We start from the raw sequence: 26,833 nt of genomic DNA on the forward strand, positions 1-26,833 counted from the left end.
ATAAAAAACGTGTATTATGTAGCACGGTCACAATTTTGACAGACAATTTTTGCGTATCGCTTTCAGCTGATAACTACTTTGACGTTAACGAGAGGAATCATCTGAATAAACGTGTATCCACTGATATATCGCGCAAGAATTGTTATAAGAATCGCGCCTGAAGATATCCGCAGGAGAATATATCGAACGATACATCTTGCTGGAATACAAAATGGTAAATGAGCGAGAGCGATAATCCAAGTTTTAAATAACAAGCTTCTTGAATGTCGATAAAAAATAAGTTTTCCGCGTGCGATTGTTTTATAAAAAATGTCGCACAATTATATTTCTCGCAATATTCGTACATGTATATATTTGTGTGTATATATATCCTAAAAAATGTTATATAAATACTTCATGTCTATCTTTTATTTGCTTACTTAACATAATGCGCAATGTGTTGCACAAGTTATAAGATATACGTAGAGGATAGTAGCGGTACGAGTAGCCCTGAAAGGAGCGAGTGGATTAACCCAAATATATAAATATACACTAAATAAAGCAATAAATATACAAAGAGAGGACACGAGGAGGACGGAATCAATAATTTTTCCACAAAATATCGAGAGAGAAAATATTTATAACGAATCTCTGACAAGTAGAAGTTTATTAAACGTTTTTTGACTACTAGCAGAGAGAGGGGAACGTTTGAACATCTCGATACTTTTCTTAAAAACAAAATAATGTGGAATATGACTGTTATATATTTCCGGATATGAATTTATTGAGATTTAATTTGGACACATTAAAGATGTATGTGTGTGTATATATATATATATATATACACATACATCTGTGTGTATATATATATATATATATATATACACATATATATATTGCAGTTTTCGCTATAAATACAACATATAACTTATAAATGATATGTAAATATCAACGAAATTATCTTACATAATACGTAAGTACCAATAAATTAGACGCTTTATGCGCTCAAAAGACAAATTTTTTCCTTGTTTACCTTTTTTTGAGTTTTTTTCTTTCTTAACGATACGTTTTCGTGCGTTGTAGTCGATTTGACTGATAGGAAGCGCGTTTGTTACACGCAATGCGGTACGCAATGTTTGGCAAATCATTACCACTCGATCCGTCCTTACAGTTTAATCCGAGGAGCTCGCATACTTTGTCCACATATTAAAAAAGATTCAGTCATCCCGTGTCTGTAGGTTGTATCTATACATTTGTATACTCCTAAATATGCCATCGTATTGAACCTCCTAATGTTCGAAGAAAAAAAGCAACGAGTTGTCGAAAGTATAATTAAGATTGATGAAGATTAATATTTCGCAAAATGACAGAATTGTAGCTCTGCGATGCCAAAACATTCGATGACCAATCCGATGGATCGCTCGCTTCGAGTTCAAATGTACGACCTCTCGCCTCTTGCTTTGTATGGTTACGCGCGAGGGAAGTTTAAACGCATTGGAAGTTTGACGATAATTGTAAGGATAAAAATAATGGTGGATTGTCTTAGTTTCAAATATTACGAAGGATTACTTGGGAAATTTCAGTCTATCTGTTAAAGCTTCGAATACTGGAATCGAATTGCTATAAACCTACAAAATGTGCACGAGTCGCGTTACGATATGGAGACTCAAAATACTTGTGTACGCATTACTATATCGTAAGATTATTTTGCAATTTTGATAAAGAGCAGACGCCAGAGAGAGAGAGAGAGAGAGAGAGAGAGAGAGAGAGAGAGAGAGAGAGAGAGAGAGANAGAGACGGCTGCACAAATTACATAGAGCGGATGCTACCGTTTCTTCTTCATGCCCTTACGGTACCCTTTACCAAACCAGCCTGGATTCTTAGGAGACGCTATAGGAGCGTGAATCGTACCCTCTTCCTCTTGCTTTCGTTCCGTTTTGTTTGACGTGATGTCTCCGTCACGTTGATAGTACAAACAAGAGAGAGATCCTTCGTGTTCCATACAAAACGAACAAGCTGGTTTGGGTTTCGGTGCTTCTGTCGGCGTATTCGGTATTTGTATGAAAGGATAATAAAATACCGGCGTTAATTGGGGATACATGTACATAGGAGGAAATGGTAAGCCCATAGACAGAAATGGTAACGCGGTGAAAAATGGCGCTGGGTAAGCAGTCGTTGTATCGGTGGTTACGGTCGACACGCAGTCTTCTTCTTTGTCATCGGTCGTTTGTCGCACTGTACACTCAACATTCTCATCACTGCTTTGACTTAGAGGCTCCTTCTTGATAGGTGGCTCTTCGAGACACGGTTGAGTCGTGGAGAGCCGTTCACCATTTTGCAATTTTACCGCGTGGAAGAAGATCGGATCTTTCGTACGATTGTACTGCGGTATATCCAAACCAAGATGACTCATGACTTTCCTCATCACCTCGTCACATTTTCCGTTTATCTTTAATACAGCGTTTTCATCTTTCGGGGTCCATTGCAAGTTGACAATATACAGTGAAGCCCTTTTCTGGACAGGTTTGTCCATTTGCCATAACCACGGATATTTCTTGAGAACTTTTAGACTAGAACCCAAACACAGTATGACATCTGCTTGCTTTGCAGCTCTGGTTGCTCCATTCCAATTGATCGGCCAAGGAAGGCTACCTCTTTCACCGAAATGAACGATAGAATCTTGCAACATTGAATTGCATCTGTGGCATAATCTTCCCGTATGGTGTTGATATCGCGCAGTCTTCTCAGTAACATCGAAGAGTCTCCAGTATTCTCTGGATGGTTTGCACGCTCTACAAACTTCCACATACATATTCCCGTGAACCTCGGAAAGAAGATTACGCGGAATACCACTGCGTAAGTGTAATCCGTCACAGTTTTGAGAGACCACGTGCTTCAGAACTCGAGCTTTATACAATGCGTAAAGTGCCATGTGTGTTAATGTTGGTTCCGCTTGGCTCAGATCATGATTCCTATATTGGGAGAAGTAATAAATTGCTTGTAAATCCAACATTTTGCACCATACTCGTTGTAACACCCTATACATCCCCTGATACATACCCAATATCTTTTCCTTGCTGCATTCGAGTCCAAACTCCATTGGTTCCTCTATAATCTGGGATAGATGCTGCTGTACTTATGCCAGCACCAGTGTACACAGCCAGCGATGTCGCTCTACTGATCGCTGCTGCCAAGCGCATACACTTCTCCTCCAGGATCTCGGGTGCATCTTCAACTTCTTCTAATCTTGCTTTAATTTTGTCTCGTTTCTCTTGTCTGCAAACATTGTTACAAATGATAACTTTATTTCTTATTTTGTGTATAAATACTTTTGTGTGTGCAAAAACATACAAATATTGGATTTGTTTTCTTTCCATCTCTTTCTTGGTGAAATTTGGAAAGAGAGGAAAAAAGAACGCTACTACAGCAGATTTGTTAATAAATTGGTATTAAGATTGGTAATAAGATTTTACATTGTTTTGATATGATAAATATATTTCAGAACAAATATCCGAAAAATATTAAATTTAGTTCTGCGAATTTCCTACAAATTCCTTCCCACGAGGAAAGACTTAATTACGAATGACAGCGTCCCAAGCGAATAATTCTTAAAAGTATGATCCATTTGCTAAGTAGCCATTACCGTAAATTAACCTCCTTCACTACGTCGCTGCACGAAATAAGTATTCCAGTTTCCTCCGCCGTCCTCTCTATTTCAGACTTTTGTAAAATTGCTGCTACCTGAAGGAGAAAAAAACAATTGCGTCCTGTTAGAGAAATTTGTGTTGTTTATGGCACATCTATACTTGAAAGACGGATCATCTGATGTTACAGTGCGGAATACATATCCGGACATGATATATAAAGAATTATTACGCCGACAATAAGGTCTGCACGCACCTTCTTGAGGGTAGCCACCCTTTCGTCTTTTACTTTAAAAGCTTTCAAAGCGGCGGAACGTCTTCGCGATAGGAACTTCTCGTTACTCGTCTCCTCCATCTTTAATTAAACGACGAGCACAGTGCCGTATATATACTATCATTATTATACTATGCTACGTCTTGATTATAGGTGCTAATTTTCTATAATCAAAAATTGACCTTTGTTGGCTTATTTACACGAAAATTACCTCGACAGGATGTTTCATACATTTTATAACAATATTAATGTTAGTAACATAATTACCCAGTGAATATCACCAACATCAATGTTGTAATGTCCCGCTCAACAATGCAACTATTGTACAACCCACGCGTTATATCAACATTGTTGAGTGAGAAATTAAAACATTAATGTTAGGGTGCGTTCGAGGAGATGCTATTAGCGCTATTTAGCGCTAAATGTTGTTCGCGGGGGATAGACAAATCATAACGTCACTAGTGCGTACGTTATAACTTTGCGCTACAAACGCTATTCCTTCCGAGATAATGTAATGACAGCGTTTGCAAGCTCCGTGAGAACTGTACAACATTGTATGTTATAGCTCCTGTATATGAATATCGTACGAATAAATTGTATTCATTATTTTACTATTATTTTCGTACGTAATGGAGAGCTGCGTAAAAATAAAACTTCGGTATGTTGAAACTGAAGACGAGTTTAAACTGCGATATTCGACCTAATCTAAAAGTTTAACTTATAGAAGAGTAGAAGAAGATGCAAAACGATGGAACAACGCAGTAATTGGTCTGTTCTTTTTAGCAGCACTGCTGAACAGGTGTAATAGAGTAGGACAAAATATAATTGTCTCAGATCAAATGCTAACTCTACGCTTTCATCTTTAAATCGATTGTTTTTTCGATGTTTTTGAAATCGATTATTCCTTATGTCCAATACTTTTTTTGTCTAGATGTTACTAAATTTTATTACTGGAAGTCATACGGCTTCTATACATAGGACGCGGCAATAGGAAGCAATGCTTGCGGCCGAAGTTCGCGCGGTAGCCAATCAACATGCCCTTTTTCGGTAAGAACTAGAAATTTATCGTCCACAAACCAATAGACCCGTATTTATAGAGTGCGTTCCACTAGACAACGCCCACGCTCGTAATACCACGTACACTTGTTCCATTAACGAGACGAATGTTATAGCTATAAGACTACTTGTCTAGCTAATCAGCAGTGCAGCCATAAAGAACAGACCAAATGTATCAAGTGATGTAGGAGGAACGAGCTTCTCGCAATCATAAGTGAGAGTCAAGGCTTAAAGTGTCGTTATATTTTTAGGTTGCTGTAATGATTTTTTGTGATTTATCTTAAGAAAAATAAGTTTCGTAAAAGAGGATTCATATAATTAACGTGGAAATATGAATGCACCTCCGACTTTCGAATCGTTTCTGTTGTACGAAGGAGAGAAAAAGTAAAACGAAACATTCGATATTTGTTTGAAACTAACGATATAAATAATGTGAAGATATATTCCGTTCGTATTGTCGTAGGATAATAAAGGAACAAGACACCAAAGTACCCAATGCTGCTATCTTTACGGTTAACAAAGAGGACCATACCCTAGGAAACATGATTCGCAAGTAAATGAGAATGCTACTCTCATCATATTCCTGTTGCCAATTAATGACCATTTTTACCTCACAGTCAATTACTTAAAGATCCTCAAGTGTTATTTGCTGGTTACAAAGTTCCACATCCCCTAGAACACAAGTTTGTTATTAGAATACAAACTACATCAGATTATACACCACATGAGGCATTCATGCATGCTATTACGGATTTAATTGCAGAACTTTCTTTATTCGAGGAACGTTTTAAGGTATGTATGTACGCTATAAGAGGTAATATTGCCTGTCATGATGATTTTAAAAAGAATATAATCTTATTTAGGAAGCAATTAAGGAGAAGAAAGAAGGTTTGGATTGAATATACTCAAAACATCTGTATAATTATGATCAACTGTATGTAGAATTCACTAAATTTTACTAAACTTGAAGTCAATTAACTTTATACTGATTTGCTGAACTTCGATTCAATCCCCAATTCATAGTCTGATACAGGCTTAAGCTGCCATGATTGGGTGTGACCGAATGAAATTGTATATGTAGGATTCACTTTCCGGAAACATGTGGGCTGGAAACATCTTCCTTTGGTGGGTGTTTCTCATTTACATAATCAATAGTAGGTAATTTATACAAAGATAACTTATCTGAAGATAAAAAATAATGTATCCTCGAGTGAGTTTCCTTACTTATGAAATGAAGAAACTGACACAACCAACTGTCGTTGATGCACCAAGTAACATTACGCGGGTTAATGTATTATCAAATTATTTGTAGAAAATTCTGAGTTATTCACGTAGACTTTAAAATTGCATCAATCTGAATCGCACTGTCTAAAGTTGACAGTTTTTTTTTTCCGAATTTTAAGCCTAAATAAACCATCATCCACACCATCATTCATCATATGGGAACAAAAGTGAAATAAACAAAAAAGTAACAAGAATTTATATTGTTACCTGCTATTTAAAATTTTATTTCAGACACATGTATACATGTTTATATCATATATATCTGTAGCTAAATTAAAAAAACACGTATCCAAAATATATTGATTCCAAATAGTCAAATAGTAGGTGTTACATATAGAACTTTGTTGATCATTGCATCTGTCGATACAGTTCTCATAGGTCAATTCAAAATTCAATGAAGAAACTGACACAACCAACTGTTGTTGATGCACCAAGTAACATTACGCGGGTTAATGTATTATCAAATTATTTGTAGAAAATTCTGAGTTATTCACGTAGACTTTAAAATTGCATCAATCTGAATCGCACTGTCTAAAGTTGACAGTTTTTTTTTTCCGAATTTTAAGCCTAAATAAACCATCATCCACACCATCATTCATCATATGGGAACAAAAGTGAAATAAACAAAAAAGTAACAAGAATTTATATTGTTACCTGCTATTTAAAATTTTATTTCAGACACATGTATACATGTTTATATCATATATATCTGTAGCTAAATTAAAAAAACACGTATCCAAAATATATTGATTCCAAATAGTCAAATAGTAGGTGTTACATATAGAACTTTGTTGATCATTGCATCTGTCGATACAGTTCTCATAGGTCAATTCAAAATTCAATGAAGAAACTGACACAACCAACTGTTGTTGATGCACCAAGTAACATTACGCGGGTTAATGTATTATCAAATTATTTGTAGAAAATTCTGAGTTATTCACGTAGACTTTAAAATTGCATCAATCTGAATCGCACTGTCTAAAGTTGACAGTTTTTTTTTTCCGAATTTTAAGCCTAAATAAACCATCATCCACACCAAAATATATTTCAGCAATCGGCTAATGTTTTCTATTACAAACCTCTTGCATATAAATTTTACTAGATTATAAGACAAAAGAAATACGTCGATTGTTAATATATTGACGTATTACACGTGTTCATAAGATATTAACTTCTTACCATTTAATTTTTTTTCTCGACGTTTCTTCATAAAATATACTTCAGCTCAATTTATAATACCATGTACCATAATATTTTCATTACATACAAATAACAAGTTTAACATGTTTGAAATAAAGATTATATTTCTTCCAAATATATTTTCAACTTGTTACCTTTTGGACGCTTTCTCCTTCAAAAGATAAACACTTGTGTTGGTCAAATAACCGTCTCAAGAACTGTCGTGTCATGTGGTGGAACTTATGATGAAACAAAAATTATATTATTAGGACGATTGATCCACTCATATAGACCAACATATAGTTGATAAATTGGTAAATTATTATAAATATCATAAACATCACCGCTATTGCAAGTTTTGGCAATTCTCTATGAGTTTGGAATAAAGTTATAGCTTGTGCAACACCAATCTGTGATGTGAGCTCCTCTATCCTAACATTTGAAGGTAATCCAGAGAGAAGTGGATCACTTTCAATAATATCCTCTACCTTAGTCTCTGCTATCTTAGTCAGTCGTATAAATTGTTGATGACAATGTTATGAGTAAATAAAACAATGTTGGCAAGAAGTAAAAAGTAACACAAGTAGGTAGTAAGTTGTGTCAAGATATTAACTTCTTTCCAATTTATTTTACATTCAACGTTTCCTCATAAAATGTAATTCAACTGAATTTATAACACCATGTATCATATCATTTTCATTCTTACAAAGAAGTTTAATATGTTCTAAAGAAGATGATATTTCATCCAAATGTGTTTGCAATTTATTACCTTCGGGACGTTTTCTCTTACAAAAGATAAATACATGTGTTGTTCCATAGTCTTCTTAAGATGAAGAACTGTCGTATCATGTGGTGGAAGCTATGGTGAAACAAAAATTATATTATTAAAACGATTGATCAATTCAAATAGACCAAGATATATTTCATAAAATGATAAATTATTATAAAGATCATTACCACTACTGCAAGTTTTACCAATTTTCCATGATTTTTAGAATTTTAAGAATAAAGTTAGAGTTTGTCCTTGTGTAAATGCAATTTGTGATATCACAGTTCTTTGATCATAACAACTGAGGATAATCCAAAGCAGAGTGCATCAATAACAATGTCAATTGCTACCTTAGCCAGTCCTAACAATTCTTGATGTTGTGCCTAGTTTCAGACATTGTTTTATCAGGATACATTCTTGTCAAGTATCTCTTAATACATCTTTTAATTATGAGTTTTCCGCAATATTAGACGGTATACGATGCTTATATATTCATCTCTGTCTCCTAGGTAAAACATTGGATGTATGTTAACAAAGTCATTCACTGTCTTTTAAGAGGTTATCTTTTATTAAAATACTGCCGTATTACACGTGTCTAGTTTATAGGCAGTTTTGTATTTTTCACGATATTCGCNAGTCGATATGCTTCCTCGGATCGGTACGTTTCCCGGGGCCGGTATATAACTTTCTTGCACATCGCAGAAGCAAAGTGAGGTTCAAAGATTCCAATTTTTGGATAGATTCAAATAAGGATGGTACTTTCGACTTACCCAATGCAAATAATTCATACCATATTCTGGAAGTAATCGATGTCATTAGGTTTGCATTATGAAGGTCTGAGTAACCTGTGTAATCTCATAAATTTCAAGTGGCTTAGCATTAAATATGGCAAAAATATCTATGACTAGGACTTTGAAAAAATATTAGGTTGGGGAAAAAGAAATCCATTATTTTTACGTAAACTTCAAGACTTTATTTAACATGATTCGGATTGTTCAATTTGGGTCAAATATGCACCGTTTTGTTTTACAATTTGTTGCCATTTTAAAGGTAGCTTCATAATGCCTCTCTCATAGAAGTCTTGGTCCCTATTGGCGAAAAACTCTAGTAATCGATTTTCACAATCTTCTCTTGATGCCAATTTCTTATCGCTAAGGAAGTTTTGCAATGCAAGAAAAACATGGTAATCGCTTGATGCCGGACTATATGGTGGATGCATCAAAACTTCCCAACCAAGCTCCCGTAGTTTCTGGCGAGTCACTATAGACATGTGTGGCCTGGCGTTGTCCTGATAGAACACAACATCTCTCCTGTTGGCCAATTCTGGCCGTTTCTGGTCAATCGCTAGCTTCAAACGGTCCAGTTGTTGACAGTAGAGATCCGAATTTAGTGTTTGGCCATATGGAAGCAACTCATAATAAATGATTCCTTTCCAGTCCCACCAAATGCACAGCAGAATCTTCCTGGCCGTTAGTCATGGTTTGGCCACCATTTGAGCTGCTTCACCGCGTTTTGACCATGATCGTTTTCGCACAATGTTGTCGACCCATTTCTCACCCCCAGTCACCATCCGTTTAAGAAATGGGTCGATTTCATTCCGTTTGGCCAAGGCTTCGCAGATGGATCCATCATGTTTCTTTGTGTTAATTGGTGTGGCACCCAAACATCGAGCTTTTTGAACCCAGCTTTGTGCAAATGGTTTAAAATCGTTTTATGGTCGATCTTTAGCTCCTGGGTGATGCTACGACTGCTAACATGCCGGTCGGTTATTTCTGTGATTTTATTTTATCGATATTTTCGACGACGGGCCTACCTGTACATCTTTAACATCAAAAATACCTGAACGGAATCGACGAAACCAAAATTACACGTAATTGGCTGTTACAGTATCGGCACTATAAACACCATTCACAATTACAGCCGCCTGGCTTGCATTTTCGCCTTTATCAAAGAAAAACTGTAAAATGTACCGAATTTTCTCTTTGTTGACTTCCATTTTTAACACCCTGTAACTCACAACTGAATGGACCAAACAAAAAACAACAAAAGCATTTTTTTAGTGCGAAATGTCACCTTTCCAACGAGCCTAAATCTGAAATTGTTTGATCGATACTTTACGAGATATCGATCACTACAGCCATCTACCGAAAAAATAATGGATTTCTTTTTCCCCAACCTAATATCTGTCTCAGTTAAGGATAAGCGATAATGAAAGAAAGAATCGTCGTCTAGATAATAATAGATTAAAAAAAAAATATCTATTTTTAATGATTAATTGTGTCTTAAAGAAATATCAAGAATTAATCAATCAATTTTTTATTCCGTAAATGTTTAAAACATAAATTGTTATTAACAACATTTAGCGACATTTATACATCTGTTATTAGAAAAGAGGGAGAGAAAATGATATTTCGTTAAAATATACGAATTGAAAATGAAAGGCTTTTGTTTCAATGATTAATCGTATTATTTTAAAATAAGATCAAATAAAGATCTCTAGAGGTCAGTTAAACCGATTAAAAAAAGAGAAAAAACAAGTAATATATTATCTACCGTTATTCAGCAATGTGTGGAAGAAGTCCGTTCATCTGACGAGTTCGGTTCGTATCTCGGCTATATGGGTTTAAGTCTCGGCTAACTAGACCCCGCTTCTTCACCAAGTGAGCTGTTGATTTTTATCAATTGCAAAGTTTGCGTTACGAGTCGCGATATTAGTAATAAAATTCTATATCGTCGAATAGGAAGAAACTTTCGACATCGGAATTAATCAGATTAGAAACTATTGAGAAAATAAGGAATCTTTTAAGAAAAAAAAATTATAAAATTACGATTTATTTGCAGTACATCGTTTAACTTTAGTTTTATCTTCAATCTTATCGATTGCGTCAGGCTATTACATAATCGACAGCGAGTCAATGGTATCCAATCGATACTTAGAGTCCACGACTTGTTATTGTCCGTAGATCACAACACCTACGTGGTAACTTAACTCTAAAGGTAACTTAGTAGGTACAGAATCGTGATCTCTTTTGTGAACAGCTGCTAAGTGTGTTAGCAACCGCTGATATTGTCGAGATCTGCTTAGTGTGGATTAATAACGGGGACTCGAATTAAGAAACGAAAATACAAGTATATTTTCACGAAGAGATATTCACACTGACAGTTACTGACAAAATATGCAATGTTATACGATCACAGTTTTAATAGCCTTTTTTGTAAACGACGCAGTGACGAGTGTTCGCGTTTTGTTGTTCACAAAGAAATGTCTGTCACGAGCTGGTCAATGGAACCTCCTTTTGGGCCTCCGTCGATTTATTTTCCTGCAGCTTTTGCTCCGCTCTTTGCTTCCTCTTCAAGACTCTTTTATGTTTCATCCCTTTTATGTGCAGGTCCCATTGAGTCTTGAAGACGAATACTTTCTCGCATACCTGTGAAATACAAACAATAACATAATAATAATTTTATGATAACTACAGTGAAAGAAAATTATTCGGTATGTGTGGCTATAATTACACGGTGAAATAATTATAGCCAGGAAAATTATTTTTGTAGTGAGCGCTGCTGCGCAGAGAAAAGATTTCTTTAGATTCAGTGTACGTGTTTGTTTTACTTGGATTTGTTTAATATAAGTAATATAATTTAATATCAAATATCATTTTGTTTAAATAAAAATGTTGCTCTTTAACTTGAAATAAATCATGTTATTTGATAGAAAAAAGTATTATTTAGAGAAAACAATATATTTGGTTTTCAATAAAGGAATTTACTTCATTATTAAATATTGTTCTACTGAAACAAAAAGAAGTAATTTAATATTTTTCTAAAAAACTGTTATTTCTTTCAAATAATTTATTGCTCGTGACAATCATTGTAACGTTTTAAAATGCAAAAGAAATGTTATTTTACGTAAAGATATTTATTGTTTGAGAAACTAAACAATCCCGTTGAATCAAATATTCGTTTGTTGCTCTGTTCCAAAAGACAAATTTGTTTCAATTAAAGAAATTTGATTAAATCCTAAGAAATCTTTTTCTTCGTGTATAGTAATACTGTATTGACGATAATAATAACTTTATATGCACATGTCTTCTGCTATTTTTTGTTAGAATGACGAATAAATATAGTTAGCGCCGAAAATAACTGTAATTTTAGCGGCTATAGCTAATTTTTCTCTCAACGTATAAAAAAATAAAGAACGCAGTGTGCTTCGGAGAGTCAACTGTCGTGACCAATCTCCCAAAATTACCTCGCAATAATTGTATTCCAATTTATTGTAATCGCTGTATTCTTGGCCCTCGAAGTCCTCGTTTAACACTGGCCGCTGCTCGGGTTTCTCGCCGCGCATTATTGCGGAAATAATCGCGACCGACGGCTCTAAGACGCAACTGTTCCAGTTCGTCACGTCTGTGCAATCTAGAGAATAAACAGCGGGCACCTCGAAAAAAGGAAAACGTCGTATGATTTATCCTCCGTTCGGTTTTCGTTACCTACGTGCTACGTCGTGTGTAAAATCTATCGTGAAGAAGAGTGAAATTATTGCGATCGTAATGCTACTTAGAAATACGTATGATGTAATAAGCGTATAGATACATCATTAAGGAGATACGAGGTAAATGAATTACTTGTCGATGTTCGCGGCGAATCAGTCGGTTCATAACCCATTTGTCCTGCTTCTTCGCATATCTCTTGGTAACGAGTTTCAAGTCGTCGATACTTTGTTGCAGAAGCTTCTTCCCCTATGTATAAATTCTCAGTAATTAATCTCGAAATTCCTTGAAGTGGAATCTCTCTCGAAACAAATGAAAAATGGCAAGGTTTTTGCTCGAAAAGGCGGTGAAAATATTCCCATTCGAAATTACAAAAGCAAATTTTCGATTGATTCGAATGAATATGTTCCTATAACGCTGCACGGAAAAAAAATTAATATCAATTGTTATATATTATATTCTCACACATAAACAAGAATATATAAATATATTCTTATATGAAGATAAATATATTTTCAATATATTTTCTTCTCAATTCATAAAAATTATCTCTGAATAACAAAAATATGATATTTTTTATATCAAATTTTTTCATATAAGCCTTTTTTGTTTTCACATAAGATTATATATTCTTACTTATGTATGAGAATATCACATATATGATACTTAAATTGATACTACTTTTTTTCTTTGTGGGACACGTCAGGTTTACTTTTCGATTTCGAGTGAAAATATTCACTCGACGACTCGGAGTAGAAAATTCGTTCTATATGAGCGAAAAGTTGCTGGAATTCGAGTGACTCGATGGTCACTTTGCTTCTCGAGTGAGATTTCACGTCAAGAAATGTACAAAGCAGACATCGGTCTCACCATAATATTCGAACAGTACTATAAAATATTTCCGAGTACTCTCAAAATATTAAACAAAAGTCCCCTCGCGACTGTAGAATCGGATTCTCACTGAAACACTCCCCCGCCTCCCTCGCCTTCCTTCACCCCTTCGTAACCGCGTCAGGAATCAGCAGTCTCACGGAATCCTGGCGCGAAATCGGCAGCCGTCGATGCTCTCGTGGCTCATGAAGAAGTTTAAGAAAGAGGCCGCGTCTCACAGTCAAGAAAGAAAGAGGAACAGAGAGAGATAGCGAGAGAGTTCCGCGTAACCGGCAGAAGTAAAAACCGCGAGCGCAGCGGAGACGGCGGCCGGCACCGAAAGGAGACTCTGTTGCAAATCGCGCGGTGCGTTTCAATGGCAACGAGAAAAAGTCGGGAATCCGAGCGATGAGGCATCAGCAGGAGCGGCAGCTGCTGCTGCTGCTGCGGACGGATGATCGTGGTTATACGGACTTGCTAATCGTATCGGCGCGGGCCATCTTCTCTCCGCTTACCTTCTCGCTCGCACGCTCCTCCTCGGGCAATGTGAGGTAAGCGTGGAACTCCTTGAAGCCGATGCTCTGGAAGATGCCTTTCGTGTAATCGGCTGACCTGGAATGTAAACATTCTCTCTTGAATTGCATCCGCTCGCCGTCCTTATCTCCTTTCTCTGCGGCTTCCACGAGATTCTCCCACCCACCCTTCTTCTTCTTACCCCTTGCCTCCCCCCCTCTCGACACCCTGCGTCTTCCGTCTGAGTGCCGCTAATGATCAATTAACCAAAATCTCGCGGTGAGACCGCGCCGATCGGACCATTTGGTAAATGTGCATACCGAATGCAACCGTGCAATCGGATGAATTGCGAATGCACGATCTTTTTGCCGAACCTTTAAACGCGGCCGGTCGTTTCGATAGCATTTGAGATCCGTTTAACGAGAAGTTTTACGGTTTTGAGCCCGACATCGAGAGATGGGGAAAAGGAGTGTAAGACGACGATTTGCTCATTTTTCTAAGCTAATAACAAATAACTAGTCGGTGCCCAACTCATCAGAGGCTTTTAACAATAATCCGTTGACTTCAATAGAGGCTTTTAACAATAATTTAGTTTGACTTCAATATGTCAACAATAGTAGATAATATAATAAGAAGTATGTTTTGGATAGACCTATATGCAGTATTTCTTCATAAAGAACAATATAATACAATTATAATAAATATTTTTATTTTCTCTATAAAATTACTGTATAATATAACCAGAAACACATATAATAACGTATTATTATTTTTCATTTCTTATATTGAAGTGTTTTTTTAAATTAAATAAGTAAATATGATGACCATTTAGTGAGATGATCATGTGGATGACATGACGCATTCGTACATTTTGTTTTGAATTATATAATTATAAATAATTTTTTTTGCTTTTATTCTTGTCTAGATTTTATTTTCTTTAAGTTACATCGTCATATAAATCATATTTTTTTGTTTATAAATAATATTTTTATTCGTATTTTATTATGTTATATAGACATTATAATAACAAAATAATATAACAATTTTGTAGGAAACATTTTTTATACGCATAGAAAATGTATTTTTAATCTTTATTTTATCTTACCCATATATGGGTAAAATTTATTTTTAATCTTTATTTTATCTCACCCATATATGGGTACCCATAAATTTATTTTTAATCTTTATTTTATCTTATCCATATATGGGTACCCCCCCATATATGGGTAAGATAAAATAAAGATTAAAAATAAATTTTCTATGCATATAAAAAATGATTCCTACAAAATTGTTATATTATTTTGTTATTATAATGTTTATATAACATAATAAAACACGAATAAAAATATTATTTACACGTAATTTACATGTTCTGTGAAAATTTAAATTAAACAAGATTTTAATTTATTTATAAATTTTTTAGTTTATGCAGATTATAGGCAAGGTTTTAACTATTTAGAAAAAAATCAATCATTGTTTTTATATCATTACGAAATTGAAGAAAAATCGACAAACCTTAAGATCGTCATTCTACTCCCCTTTCCTCTACGTAAAATTCCCTCAATATAAAATGAGAGAGAGAGAGAGAGAGAGAGGGGAGACTTGGGACTTTTTCAATAATAATAATAATGTGCCGCGGAATAAGATTACAAGCTTGCCGGGCGGGGCGGATAACTTTACGCCGGATGAGGGACGCTGCAGGGCGATGAAAAACTCGTCGGGAATCGATTCGATACCGATGAAATTAAGATCGACGAGTGCGACGCGGGCGTCACAAATACATCGGGAGCCGCGGTTGACTCATTACTCTCGCTGGTACTGAACGATCAGCAACATCGGAAAGAGACCCGTCGACATGATTCTAATCCGAGATCAGCCGTGAAGATTCCTGGATATCGGCGAGGTGAAATTGTATCGAGCGAGTGACGTTACGTAAGAAGAAGACTTTAAGCTTCTCAGAATACCGATAACGTAATTGCGTAATGAACGTCGCGCACGATGCGAGGAAGTGCCGAGATAAGACCGAGATAATTATTTTTATTCGCGGACACGGTCATTGCGTTGCAACTATGTGTAGCACGACGCGATTATACGCGTCCTTGTCGTCGTATCGCTCGTAGATCACGCGTGTGTACGCGGGACGCGTACGTGGAAGTATTTACGCGCGTGAACGCCTCGAGTAAGGTTTAATTGCAAATTCGACGGCCCGTCATTATCTGGCAGATAAGCCGTTGATATATAAAAGAGCCGGGCATCAAGCGAGATTCTCGAGCGAATGAGCACACTCGGCGCGTCATCAAGTCGGCGAGAATTCACGAAATCGCTCTGCGATCTCTTTTCGCATTTTTACGACTTCGCGCGATATCGCAAGGTCTCATTAAAACGCGAAACTGCTGTATCGCGTTAATCGTTGAATCGGTCAGCCGAATTCATTCAACTTTTCTGATCTGACCGGCTTCCGCGATGCGAAATTCTCACGCTGAGAAAAAAAGTTTTTATCGAATTAACGCGACGAATAACGAGCCAAACGCGTTTTTGCTTGGAGAAGAGATCGAATTTCTAGCTCTTAAGAGCCGAATTTGGTTTGTAAGAACTAGAAAAAATGATGATTCCCATTTACCTTGTGCAGCAGTTTCTTTACCAATTTTTACTCCCGATTACTTTTTTTTATAGAAAATTAATTTATTCGAGTGATAATAATGTTAACTTGATAATAATAATTTATATTTCCATTCATTAAGGCGCACAGCAAAGTTAATTACTTTGCTTATATTTGAGCTACCGATTTCACGAAAAGAATATTTTCGACATCTAACGGAACGTTTGGCCCGGCTAGTTTCTGACTAGTTTTTGGCCAGTTTCATCCAAACGTGAATTTCTACTCAATTATTGGACAATTTTCGCCCAGATTCTATTTTGCCTTCTATTCAAGAACTGGCTAATTTTACTGTCCTGTACTGAGATTTTAGTTGTCATCGAAACAAGCGTCGACCAAAATGGCTAGTTTCTAAGCGGTAACCAGAATTCCTATTCCAGTTACCGACCAGCTTAGGCTTTATTTTCTCTGTGCATCTCGCCAAGGTGCACCAGCTCCATACCTGGGAGACAATCAATTTCTCGCCATTCAGCTGGGCGACAGTCCTTATCGGAAATTCGACGTGCCCGTCGATCAACATCGTTTCACGAGAATCGTCCGCGTCGCTGATGACAGTCGACACTACACCGCGCGAGCGAACTCCCGTGTCTCGTTAATAAACGCATTTTGACGAATTTCACGCTCGCCGGTCGAATCGCCGATCACGATCAAGGCCTCGATTATACGATTTACGATCATTCGTATTCATCTCCGGAGCGAAGGGCGGACGATGCGACAGACGTGCGCGCGCGGAATCTAACCGCGCGTTCGATCAGCGATCGCTCGGCAACTCGACGTAACGCTTGATTTACGCGCGGCGAGAAACAGAACGCTATCGCGAGTACGATTTGTACGATTGACGCACGCGTATCAATGCCACCACTTGCGAGCTGGCGCGACGCGCGAGTCGGACGATTCGCGATTTGTCCAGCTCTTCGGCGAGTCTGAAAAGACGCGGAACTTGGCGAAGCCGAACTGCAGCCACGTCGGTTGGTTGTATGAATGAGAGTTGAGATGAATATGAATTAATGCTTCTCGGCTTGAATCGAATGCGACTGAGTACGGAAGATGTGCGAATTGATAAACAATCAAGGTAGTTAGTCCGTGACGCCGGATTTTCAACGACGATGTTAAGGGGCTCGATGAAAAAGTCAATCGTTTTCTACCTTTACGAACATACAGATGGCATTTCTATCAATATGCGGGTGAAATTTAGAAAATAATTTCGAAGAAAAGTAGTTTTACGGGCCAACTACCTCAAGTATAGGGAATACCTAATTGCATATGATAAATAATTGAATATGAAATATATCCAACTAGTGACGTTTAATTAAGATTGAATGTAAGTCAATATTAATAGCATTGAACGCCGATTGCACAACTGTCGTCGACGCGACACGCTCGCTCGCCGTGTCCTTCCCGCGCTTTCCCACACGTGCGATATGTATATCGCCCTCGCGTATTCGTCGTCAAATATTAGCTTTGCAACCACGAATTCCCAGATACACAGTGTGCGGATACGCAGAAGGCAGGCCGCGAGGCTGCCTCGGTCCAGCCGGGAAATAAGTGTTTTCTTGCCCTGAAACAACTTAGGGGAATTTTTGCCGGCGGTCGCGAGCATGATAATAATCAAGTACTGATAATAGTCGCGATAATGGTTAACGCGGGCCACAACTGGTAGCAGCAATGAGATAGCATTCGCGCGCCAGTAACAGCACTAGAGCTTGTAATTAAGATAACGACAGAGTGTCAGCGATCAGCGTGGTGTCGCATGGCGCGAATACGTAACCATTCGAAAATATTTTTACAACTTGTTGCCAGGCGGCGGTACGCGCGTTACGTCGCGCGACATTACATTTTCCCCACCGCGAAATGTATATGGAGTTATCGGCTCGCCGCGAGAGAGATAATCGGCCGCCGCTACCGCCAGGATTTATGGTCTTCGCGTAACAGTGGAGCGCTATCTTTTCTGCCGCGGCTTCTCCTTTCTTTCTGTCTTACTTGTTTTTTTTCTTTCCCGTTTTCTCCCTTCAGGTCGACATCTGTCGCGAGCGAGGCAGCTAAATGCAAATGTGACAAACCTGTCGCATGCGACGCGGCGAAGAAGAAAAAGTAGATTCACCGAGCTGACATTTTTTTTTTTTCACGTTACGGTGATCAATCCGAGCGGTAATTAAGTTAAAACATGCCGATCGATAGATTATCGAGATATTGCTCCTACCGATTTCTATATACGTATAGAAACACGTACGTAGAACATTTCCGTTGAATATTCCAACAGAATTCGATTAATAAATTTTCACCGATCAGTCTTGGTAAAAATATCATGCATTTTTGTGAACAGTTACCGGACAGTTATATCAGCTTCTGTCTATTGAGGAGTAAAACTACTTGGGATCTCAATCAAGATGTGATATTTTTCCTGCAATCACCGCGCACAGAAGATGCACGAAATCGGAACCCATGTACTGAACGAAAACCCAACAACAAATGGACAAAAAACTATTCAATTATTTCATACTAAGCAATAACTCGTCTAAGCAAACTGCACATAATTTTACCAGGAGAACTGCTTCAACCGCTGAATAAAACTCAATCAAATCTTTGTCCACTTCTTACGCGATATTGTTGCAAATAATGAGAATGCATGAATGCTCGATAGGAACTAGATGGGTACCTAGGAGAAGTGCGTACATTTCTATCGGGGAACCGAGAAATTCGTCCGAAGAACATGGAACATTTTGATCGCGCGATTTTCCCTTCTCACGGATATTTCCACACATCTTCTTGAATATACGAGCTTTCAAGCTTTCCCGTGACTTCTCGAAACACGTCGCTTCGGCGCGAAACGTCACGTTCCATGCCGCGAAAACTCCTCGACCGTTTTCAATCTCCGGCCCTTCGAAACCCTCCCGGACACCAGCGACAGATTTGCCAACGGAATCGACGCGAAACTTATATTTCGCTCGGGGTAAATTCCGGCGACGCGGTCGATGGTGAAATGACGAGGAATTAGGAGGTTCCGCTCGCCGGGGACGCGCCCGCGCGTACACACACGCACGTGATACGCGCGGCTCCGGCAATCTCGCCAATCTTCCAATTGAAAGCCGATCAATCTACATCGATACGTCGCCGACTCCGCCGGTCACCGTCCCGATAATAGGATTATGTATGCTACAGTTGCGCCGTTAATGGCATCGTTGCAGGTTAACAGAGCGTAATACAATGGCACCGTATTACTTTCCGACGTGCGACTGTCGCTCGTCTCCGGATAATCGCGTTCGTCGAAATAGCCCTTCTCCGCGCGATCGATCGAGCCTTAGCGCGCGAATCGACGTCGCGGGGCCTCTTATCGGCGTGTTTCGCGAAATTACGCGAATTACCGCGCAGATCCGCGGAGATCGGGACGCTCTGATCTTTGATCGGCGCGTTCCGCGGCTTATCGATCGAGCGTATCTTTTTCGTTCACGCAAACGCAAGGAATTGTACGCCTTCGCGCCGTGAATTTACTCGGGCGCAGTCACATGTGAAACGGTAAAATGCCCCCCCCCCCCTCGCATGGATCTTGAAACGTGAGAAACGGAGGAAGCGCGTTTCCTCCTTCTGTCTCTTGTCTACGCTCAATGTTCTCGTCAAATAGATTTTTAAGGATTTATTGACATAATATACGACGAGGCGATTCATACGATCGACACGATAGTTATGTCGGTGATCGACAATGCATCACAAAAAGTCCACGTGCCGTTTTTATCGGAATGTTATCTATGCGCGCTCTCTCTCTCTTTCTCTCTCTCTCTCTCTCTCTCTCTCTCTCTTTTTCTTTTCTCGCTCGCTTCCTTTATCAAGTTTTCCCTAGTATTTAAGACTCTCTTAATATAATCTTAGAAGGCATATTTTTTGTCATTTCTCAAAGAAAGAAGCGACCATACACAGAAAAAAATAGTAGAAACAAGTACGTAATTACCTGTCTCTCAGGTTCTTATATCAGGTAATACTTTCAGCAATTTTTGTTATTTAATATTTTTTAATAGCCTGTAGTAAATGTTCACTTTTAACGCAGTAATACCTTAACTTGTGAATGAATGTAGGTTGAAAATAGCTTTAAATTTAAGAGAGTATTTACTTAGAAATTATGTAATACTCCTTTTCTATTGAAGGGACTTAGTGATTTTAAATTGAGATTTTGGTCCAGTAAATATATCATCTGAAAATATATTTTAATATTCTCAATATTATGCATTTGATACTTGTCGCAATTGCTTTAATACATGCGAGTAAATGTTTGTTTATACGAAGGAAATGTTGTCATATTGCATATAGTCAATTATATTTCTCGTTTTAGTAAATATTCGCCAAGGAATATTGGAATAACTATTTTCCTTGGATGAAGTAACTATCGCTTGAAATTTTTTGTTACGTCTGCGATGTGACGTGCGAGTCATCGTTTTCTTTCTTCGTGGAATCAAAGCGTGTCATGCGTGATCAACAACACCCTCGTTATCCTGACGAGACGACACGTTGTCCACGGCCGAGATTGTCGAGGCTGCGAACGTGCGAACGTGTGCCGATACTTAGACATAATTCGTTTTTTCCTTTACTTCTTAACTTCACCGTTCGTGTCGACTCGACAACACCGAGTCCCTCTTCCTCCCACCTTTCTCATTCCCCCCTTCCTCACTTGTCCCCCCCCCTCTCTTTCTCTCTCTCTCTCTCTATCTCCTTCTCGGGGTAGTTACGTCGCCTCGTTAATACGCACCGCATATTGCACGTGCCGCGACGACGACTGCAAATTGCAGCGGATTTGCATAGCCGTCGCAGCGGATGCACCGTCGAGGATGCCGCCTGTGCGTGTACACGTGGCCCGGTAAATAATTAGCGGTAATAGTCGGACGAGATATCGCGGGCGGGCAACTCCATCGGATGGATCGGTCGTGCTGCCGGAAGACAAGCTTCTCCCTCCGATAGGGATTATTCCGCGGCGCGCGCGCGCGCGGATGGGAAGAAAAGCCCAGCGAGCGATATCGCCGCGAGCGAACCGAGAGAAATCGCCGGACCGGTCGACGATGAAACAGTATCGGCGATGGAAGAGGAAGCGAGCGTGGACCATTGGAGGGACTGATAACTACCGGCTGGACTTACCTGCTGCGATAAGAGGACCGTCGCACGCGATGCGCGGCCGAGCGACCGCGCCTTCTCGCGCGGGAAAAGGATCTCGCGCGACGATACATCCCGATACCCGTTCCGCCGGCTCGACTCCTCCCGTCGTCGTACCGGTTCCGAGAGTGCCGCGATCGGCTTCATTATCGATCGAAATAAAACCGTGAAACGGCGGTACGAGCGGCTAAACTTCGGGCGAAACTGGGAAAGCTCGTCCGCTGGTTCCGCGTCCGCCTGTCGCGGCGTTTCCTCGAGAACGATATAGCGTGCGGTCTTTACGCGTCGTCTCGTCATCCTACACGGAGAAAATGTTATGTAGCCTTCATTCGTATCGATTCTTTTCAATTTTACCACGTTCATTAGCTTGGGACATCCTGCAGAAATAGTATCGATAAAGTTGACAAGATGAAATAATAAATAATAAATAATAGTAACTGCGAAATATTTATCTTTCGGTTGTCTCATTGAAGAACTCACATGAGGAGAATTTTGCTGAGATAATATAATAGTAGATTTAATATAAAATTTAACGGATATAATAAAAGAAATAAAATATATAAATAGTATTGATGAATTGATAAATTGACAAAGATAGAATAACAGGAAGTTTTGCAAAAAAAACATAGTAATTTTTTCAAAGAAGATCCCAATTCCTGAAATATAAATAGTATTCATGAAACAGAAGGATAAGAATAATTCAAGGCAGAATATCGATATGTTCGTCGGTTACAAGATTCTGTAGGAATTTTTGCAGTAAAATTCTCACCATGCGTACAGCAGATTTATGTCGAATTTATACCATATCATTTGAATTTTCATTCTATATTTAATACGATATTTTAATCATTTTATATCGATGACACTTTATATTTAATTTATACCACTTCTTATTTAAATGCTAGAAGTGTCGTCTCGTCCTCTATCTCCTCTTTCACGATTATAAATTAATTTTCGCAAACCTCATTAACATACTATAAGTAGGTCGAATCGATCTCTTTTTCAATCTTTCGCCTAAATCCATCGCGGCTCGAATTCAGAATCAGGCCACTTATAAATTAATTTTGTCCGACGTAGCGAGCATTTTCAAAATTTTACGACGGGAAGAAGAGCCAATTAAGGACGATCAATCAAGTCCGAGCGTGCGCACGCGTGCGGTCGGCAAACCTTGCGTCGGATTATTATCGCTCGCTAACAATAGGCTTCTTTTGCGTTTTCGTTCTCCTCGTGTGAAGGAAGCACGCGAACGATAAGCAAAATATTCCGCGTCGGCTATCAGATTCTTGCGGAATCCGATGACGCGGTGTGAATGGTCGGCTTGGATATCTTCTCCTCTCTCTCTCTCTCTCTCTCTCTCTCTTTTCTACATCGGCGTGAAACACGGCAAATAAACTGAGAATTGACCGACCGCAGAGTTCCGTGATTTAACGCGATGGTTTGCTTACGCGAGCGACTTTAAATTGCTCCGTTAAATAACGAAGTTCTTGATTCTCGACGAGCCTTTAACGAACGATGTTTCGATTTATCTTCATAATATTTATTAATTTCGCGATACAGACGAAACGTCTTTCTGTGTGAAGTTATATTTAACGCTATTTTCTCTCTCTCTCTCTCTCTCTCTTTCTCTCCCGAATCGAAACCAATTGCAATATCTATGTAATTAAATTGCGGCTCCGTGAGCTCGACGTTCAAACGTACAATTCCGCTACGTTTCTCGCGATGGAATTAGAAGAGCAGCGCTGCAACACGTGTAAAATATTCGAGTTTTACGCGTAAAAGGCATTAACGCGAATGAACGATACGTTGGGCAAGAATGTGCAGTATCCGCATAATATGACACGACGCGCAAAGTGGTAACATTATACACTGTAACATAAGCAGTACGAAATACGCGCTGCTTTCCATTCCTTTCCGGGAAAAGAAAACGTCAGGTTTCGTTCGCGCCTGAAATATGCGAGCGGGATTAAATAATCGCGCCGAGCGGCACCGTCTCATCATGGGTCTCCTCCTCATCTCCGAGAGATTCCGCGTCGCTTTCGGCCGACGTGATACCGCCTGACGAGACAGCCGTCTCTTTCTGTATTTTTATCAATTCGCTCACGTAAATAATTTCAATTCCGCCTGGATCGCCAGCCCCCTCCCGCTCGCTCCTGAAAGAAAAGCGCAACTTTTTACGCGCCCCGCTCCGGGGTATAGACGCGCGAACTCGAAGCCAACTGCAAAAAGTCTCCGTCTTCGTCGGCGGAACTTCTGGATCGAGGAAGTCGCGAGCGGAAGTCGCATCCGACGCCGTTTTCTTGCGCGGTTGAACTTCTGGCCGCGCTATTATTTATCACCGCGCGCGGTGAGAGCGCGGAGCTGCGGTCCTCTCGCGCTCGCGTTCACGCGCGCGATAAAATAATTAGTTTCCCGCACCGACCGCACTTTCTTCGCGCGAGTTCCACCCGGGCGACCGAGCGACCGACGGAACGACCTGTCGGCCGCCGTTAATCGAGACACGTGAGATATTTGCGCCCGCCGCTCTCCGCGCCGGCCGTTACACTTTCTCATAATTTACCACCTGCCATGGCTGATGGATACGTCGGCCGTAATAAAATAATTGCTATCTGCCCGCTCCTGCGTTTCTCTGCGTTCCGCCGCCCGTCTCTCTTTTTTCTCCCTCGCGCGATCGATAACGCCGTGGCTCTCCTCGCGCGTAAAGTTCTAGATATAAATAGAGAAGAATGACATTGGACGGGATCGGTTTGATTGGCTGTCTGATGATTCACGACCGTGGCGCCATTTTTTTCTTAGCGACTACGACTGAGAGTATGTAATACACCGATAAGTTATAGAGGAATAGCGCAAAAAATCAGCATAACTTTTTGTCATTGGGTTCTAAAAAACGTCTTGACGTGCGAAATTAAAATTTATGCCCACGGATGCAAACCAGTAGCACTTCTCTACCAAGATATTTGATTTATGTAAATAATTACATATTACCTTGCGAACGACCATTTTCTAGGATGTTTGAGGATTGATGCTTCTAGAAACTAAGCCCCAAAACCGACATACTAATCATACCTATAGAAAATGATCAAAGAAGTAAAATAGAAACACTGAAATTACATTATTTTGGACATTTATTAATATATTACCTTTACGTTACCTTTGTGATCTTACCTACTTTTTAAAACATTTTTGAAACATTTTTTCACGTATATTGATCCTTTACTAATAACAAAAAATACCCCGACTTCTTTTCGAAGAGTATTCTTATCTAGACTAATTATTGAGGATAATTTCCTGCAATCTTTCCTCCTTTCTTTCTCATCCATTTTCCTTCTCTCACTCCTTTACTCCGTATGCTCTCAGTATCGCCGTAGAAAAAAGATGGCCGATTTTCGATGTACCGAATTCAATGTCACTTTTCGATTTATATCTAAGATTCTACTCACGCGCATCTACTCGCAGTGATATCGCACAGTGATTTGAAAGGGAAGTAAATTCCTGTCGGTGTTTCTTGACTTTTCGTCCATCCGTCGTGCGCGGATTCCGTGTATCTTTCTCGACTACACCCGCCGCCGACGCGACACACTTAACTGTCCTTCCGTCTGTCGTGAGTCCGTTCTATCTAATCACTCGCGCTATCTTTGCGTCAGTTGCATAAATCGTCACGCTAATTATAGCTTTCAATTATCCCGCGACTCATCGTCGAACGATTTGCATTTTCCGCGTATACGCTATCGCGTCCTTCTTTCTCTCGAGGACGATGGAAGTCCAGTCGACCGGGTTTATGGGAAGCCGCGAGCGCGCGATCGCCTCCATTCTTCGCTCAGCTTGCTTCTTTATGAAGAAGGGAGGGGGGGGGGGCNAGACGGCTCATTAAAAGATGATTAATTTTCGGCCCAACATCGCACTCACGCTCACATAATCGCGCGGCCGTGCTTTTCCTCGCGCGGTTGGCTACTTCCTTTATTTTCTCACCGACATCCGGCCGCGCTACGCCCGCGACTTCCGGAAGCGAGTAAGGCGCGACGGAGCGAGGGAGGAGTCCCATTCACAAAGACCTGTATCAGCGGGTAGCGTATGCGAGTCGTCGGCTCCGCTTGTGTACGTGCTTGGCCGACGCGCGGCCACGGCCACCGGCTTGTGAATTCGACGCTGCGATTTGCACGACACGCGTGTGAACGACAGAGAGAGAGAGAGAGAGAGAGCGCATATATTGAATAATGAGTTTGGATGGATCTACCTGAGACAAACGTGTTTTTTGGTGTGGTTGAAGGAAACCAAATTCTTACGCTGAAAAACCAGTTTGGATGCATCAGTCGAGAAATAGACAATCAGACGTGATTTGGTTGAAAGAAACAAAATTTCTGATTATAAGAACCAAACTTGTCTCGTATATTTTAAGACTATTATCAAGAAAATATTCTTTGCTGGGGGTAACTTAAAATTACTTAAAAGAAGGAAAGTAAACTGACAAATTGTGAGTAATCGTTTTTCTTTGCTAGTAGAATGATATTTTTCCCAATGCACGAGCAGAAATTCGATTTCCTTCAATCGAAACGCATTCGGTTTATCCATTCGTCACGTGAATTCAAACAATTCCATTTTCTTCGCGCGCTTTCTCGATCGCCGAGATATTACTCAATCGTGTAATTCCAGCGGCGGGTACGATTACAGAAGCGTCCGTCATTTCGTGCGCCTTAATGAGTTTTCTGCCACGCGCGCGCAAACTTTATTCCCGCAAATCGATCGCAATCTGGATTCTCTGAGAGAGTTCCTTTTATTACTCAGCGTTACGAGGAAGTAACGCTCTTCTGACTTCTGATAATACTTGAGTCACGCGCATCGCATATGTATAGGAAAGGATGCTCGGATAATCCCGAGGTTCTCGCTTCGTGGAATTTGATTTAATTTAATCGCGGATATGTTGAATAAGCAGATGTCGAGAGTCGTGAAAACAATGCGTATACGAGTCTCGCCGGAAAACATGCTTCTTCGCGA

The 26,833-nt window shown here is 39.4% G+C and overlaps 3 protein-coding genes across 4 annotated transcripts in view; 1 reads left to right on the plus strand and 2 right to left on the minus strand.

Annotated features, from left to right (window-relative positions):
• Window positions 1-871: 871 nt before the first annotated feature.
• Window positions 872-3,978, minus strand: LOC106743219 (NAD-dependent protein deacetylase sirtuin-7). Its single transcript, XM_014616851.1, has 4 exons — window positions 3,880-3,978; window positions 3,623-3,720; window positions 3,040-3,255; window positions 872-2,951 (listed from the first exon to the last, which is right to left on the minus strand). The coding sequence occupies exons 1-4, from the start codon at window positions 3,976-3,978 to the stop codon at window positions 1,805-1,807; spliced, it is 1,560 nt and encodes a 519-aa protein (XP_014472337.1). The 3' UTR covers window positions 872-1,804.
• Window positions 3,979-5,114: 1,136 nt separating this feature from the next.
• On the plus strand, window positions 5,115-5,936 carry LOC106743377 (DNA-directed RNA polymerase II subunit RPB11). The gene is made up of 4 exons (XM_014617162.1): window positions 5,115-5,337; window positions 5,417-5,506; window positions 5,571-5,745; window positions 5,817-5,936. Exons 1-4 carry the CDS (start codon window positions 5,285-5,287, stop codon window positions 5,850-5,852), a joined length of 354 nt encoding a protein of 117 aa, XP_014472648.1. The 5' UTR covers window positions 5,115-5,284; the 3' UTR covers window positions 5,853-5,936.
• Window positions 5,937-11,295: 5,359 nt separating this feature from the next.
• LOC106743363 (tRNA dimethylallyltransferase, mitochondrial) overlaps window positions 11,296-26,833 on the minus strand; it is a 113,631-nt gene continuing 98,093 nt past the window's right edge. The window contains exons 6-9 of one of the 2 annotated variants that reach the window (XM_014617137.1): window positions 14,058-14,154; window positions 12,808-12,921; window positions 12,432-12,620; window positions 11,296-11,613 (exon numbers count right to left, since the gene is read on the minus strand). In XM_014617137.1, the coding sequence (XP_014472623.1) occupies window positions 11,455-11,613; window positions 12,432-12,620; window positions 12,808-12,921; window positions 14,058-14,154 (559 nt within the window). In that variant the 3' untranslated portion in view covers window positions 11,296-11,454. Of the gene's footprint in view, window positions 11,614-12,431; window positions 12,621-12,807; window positions 12,922-13,321; window positions 13,987-14,057; window positions 14,155-26,833 lie in introns of those variants that run through there. The other variant, XM_014617138.1, reaches the window with a different exon arrangement.

The sequence above is a fragment of the Dinoponera quadriceps genome, unplaced genomic scaffold (genome assembly GCF_001313825.1).
Source record: "Dinoponera quadriceps isolate SergipeBrazil2010 unplaced genomic scaffold, ASM131382v1 scaffold616, whole genome shotgun sequence".
NCBI lineage: Eukaryota > Metazoa > Arthropoda > Insecta > Hymenoptera > Formicidae > Dinoponera > Dinoponera quadriceps.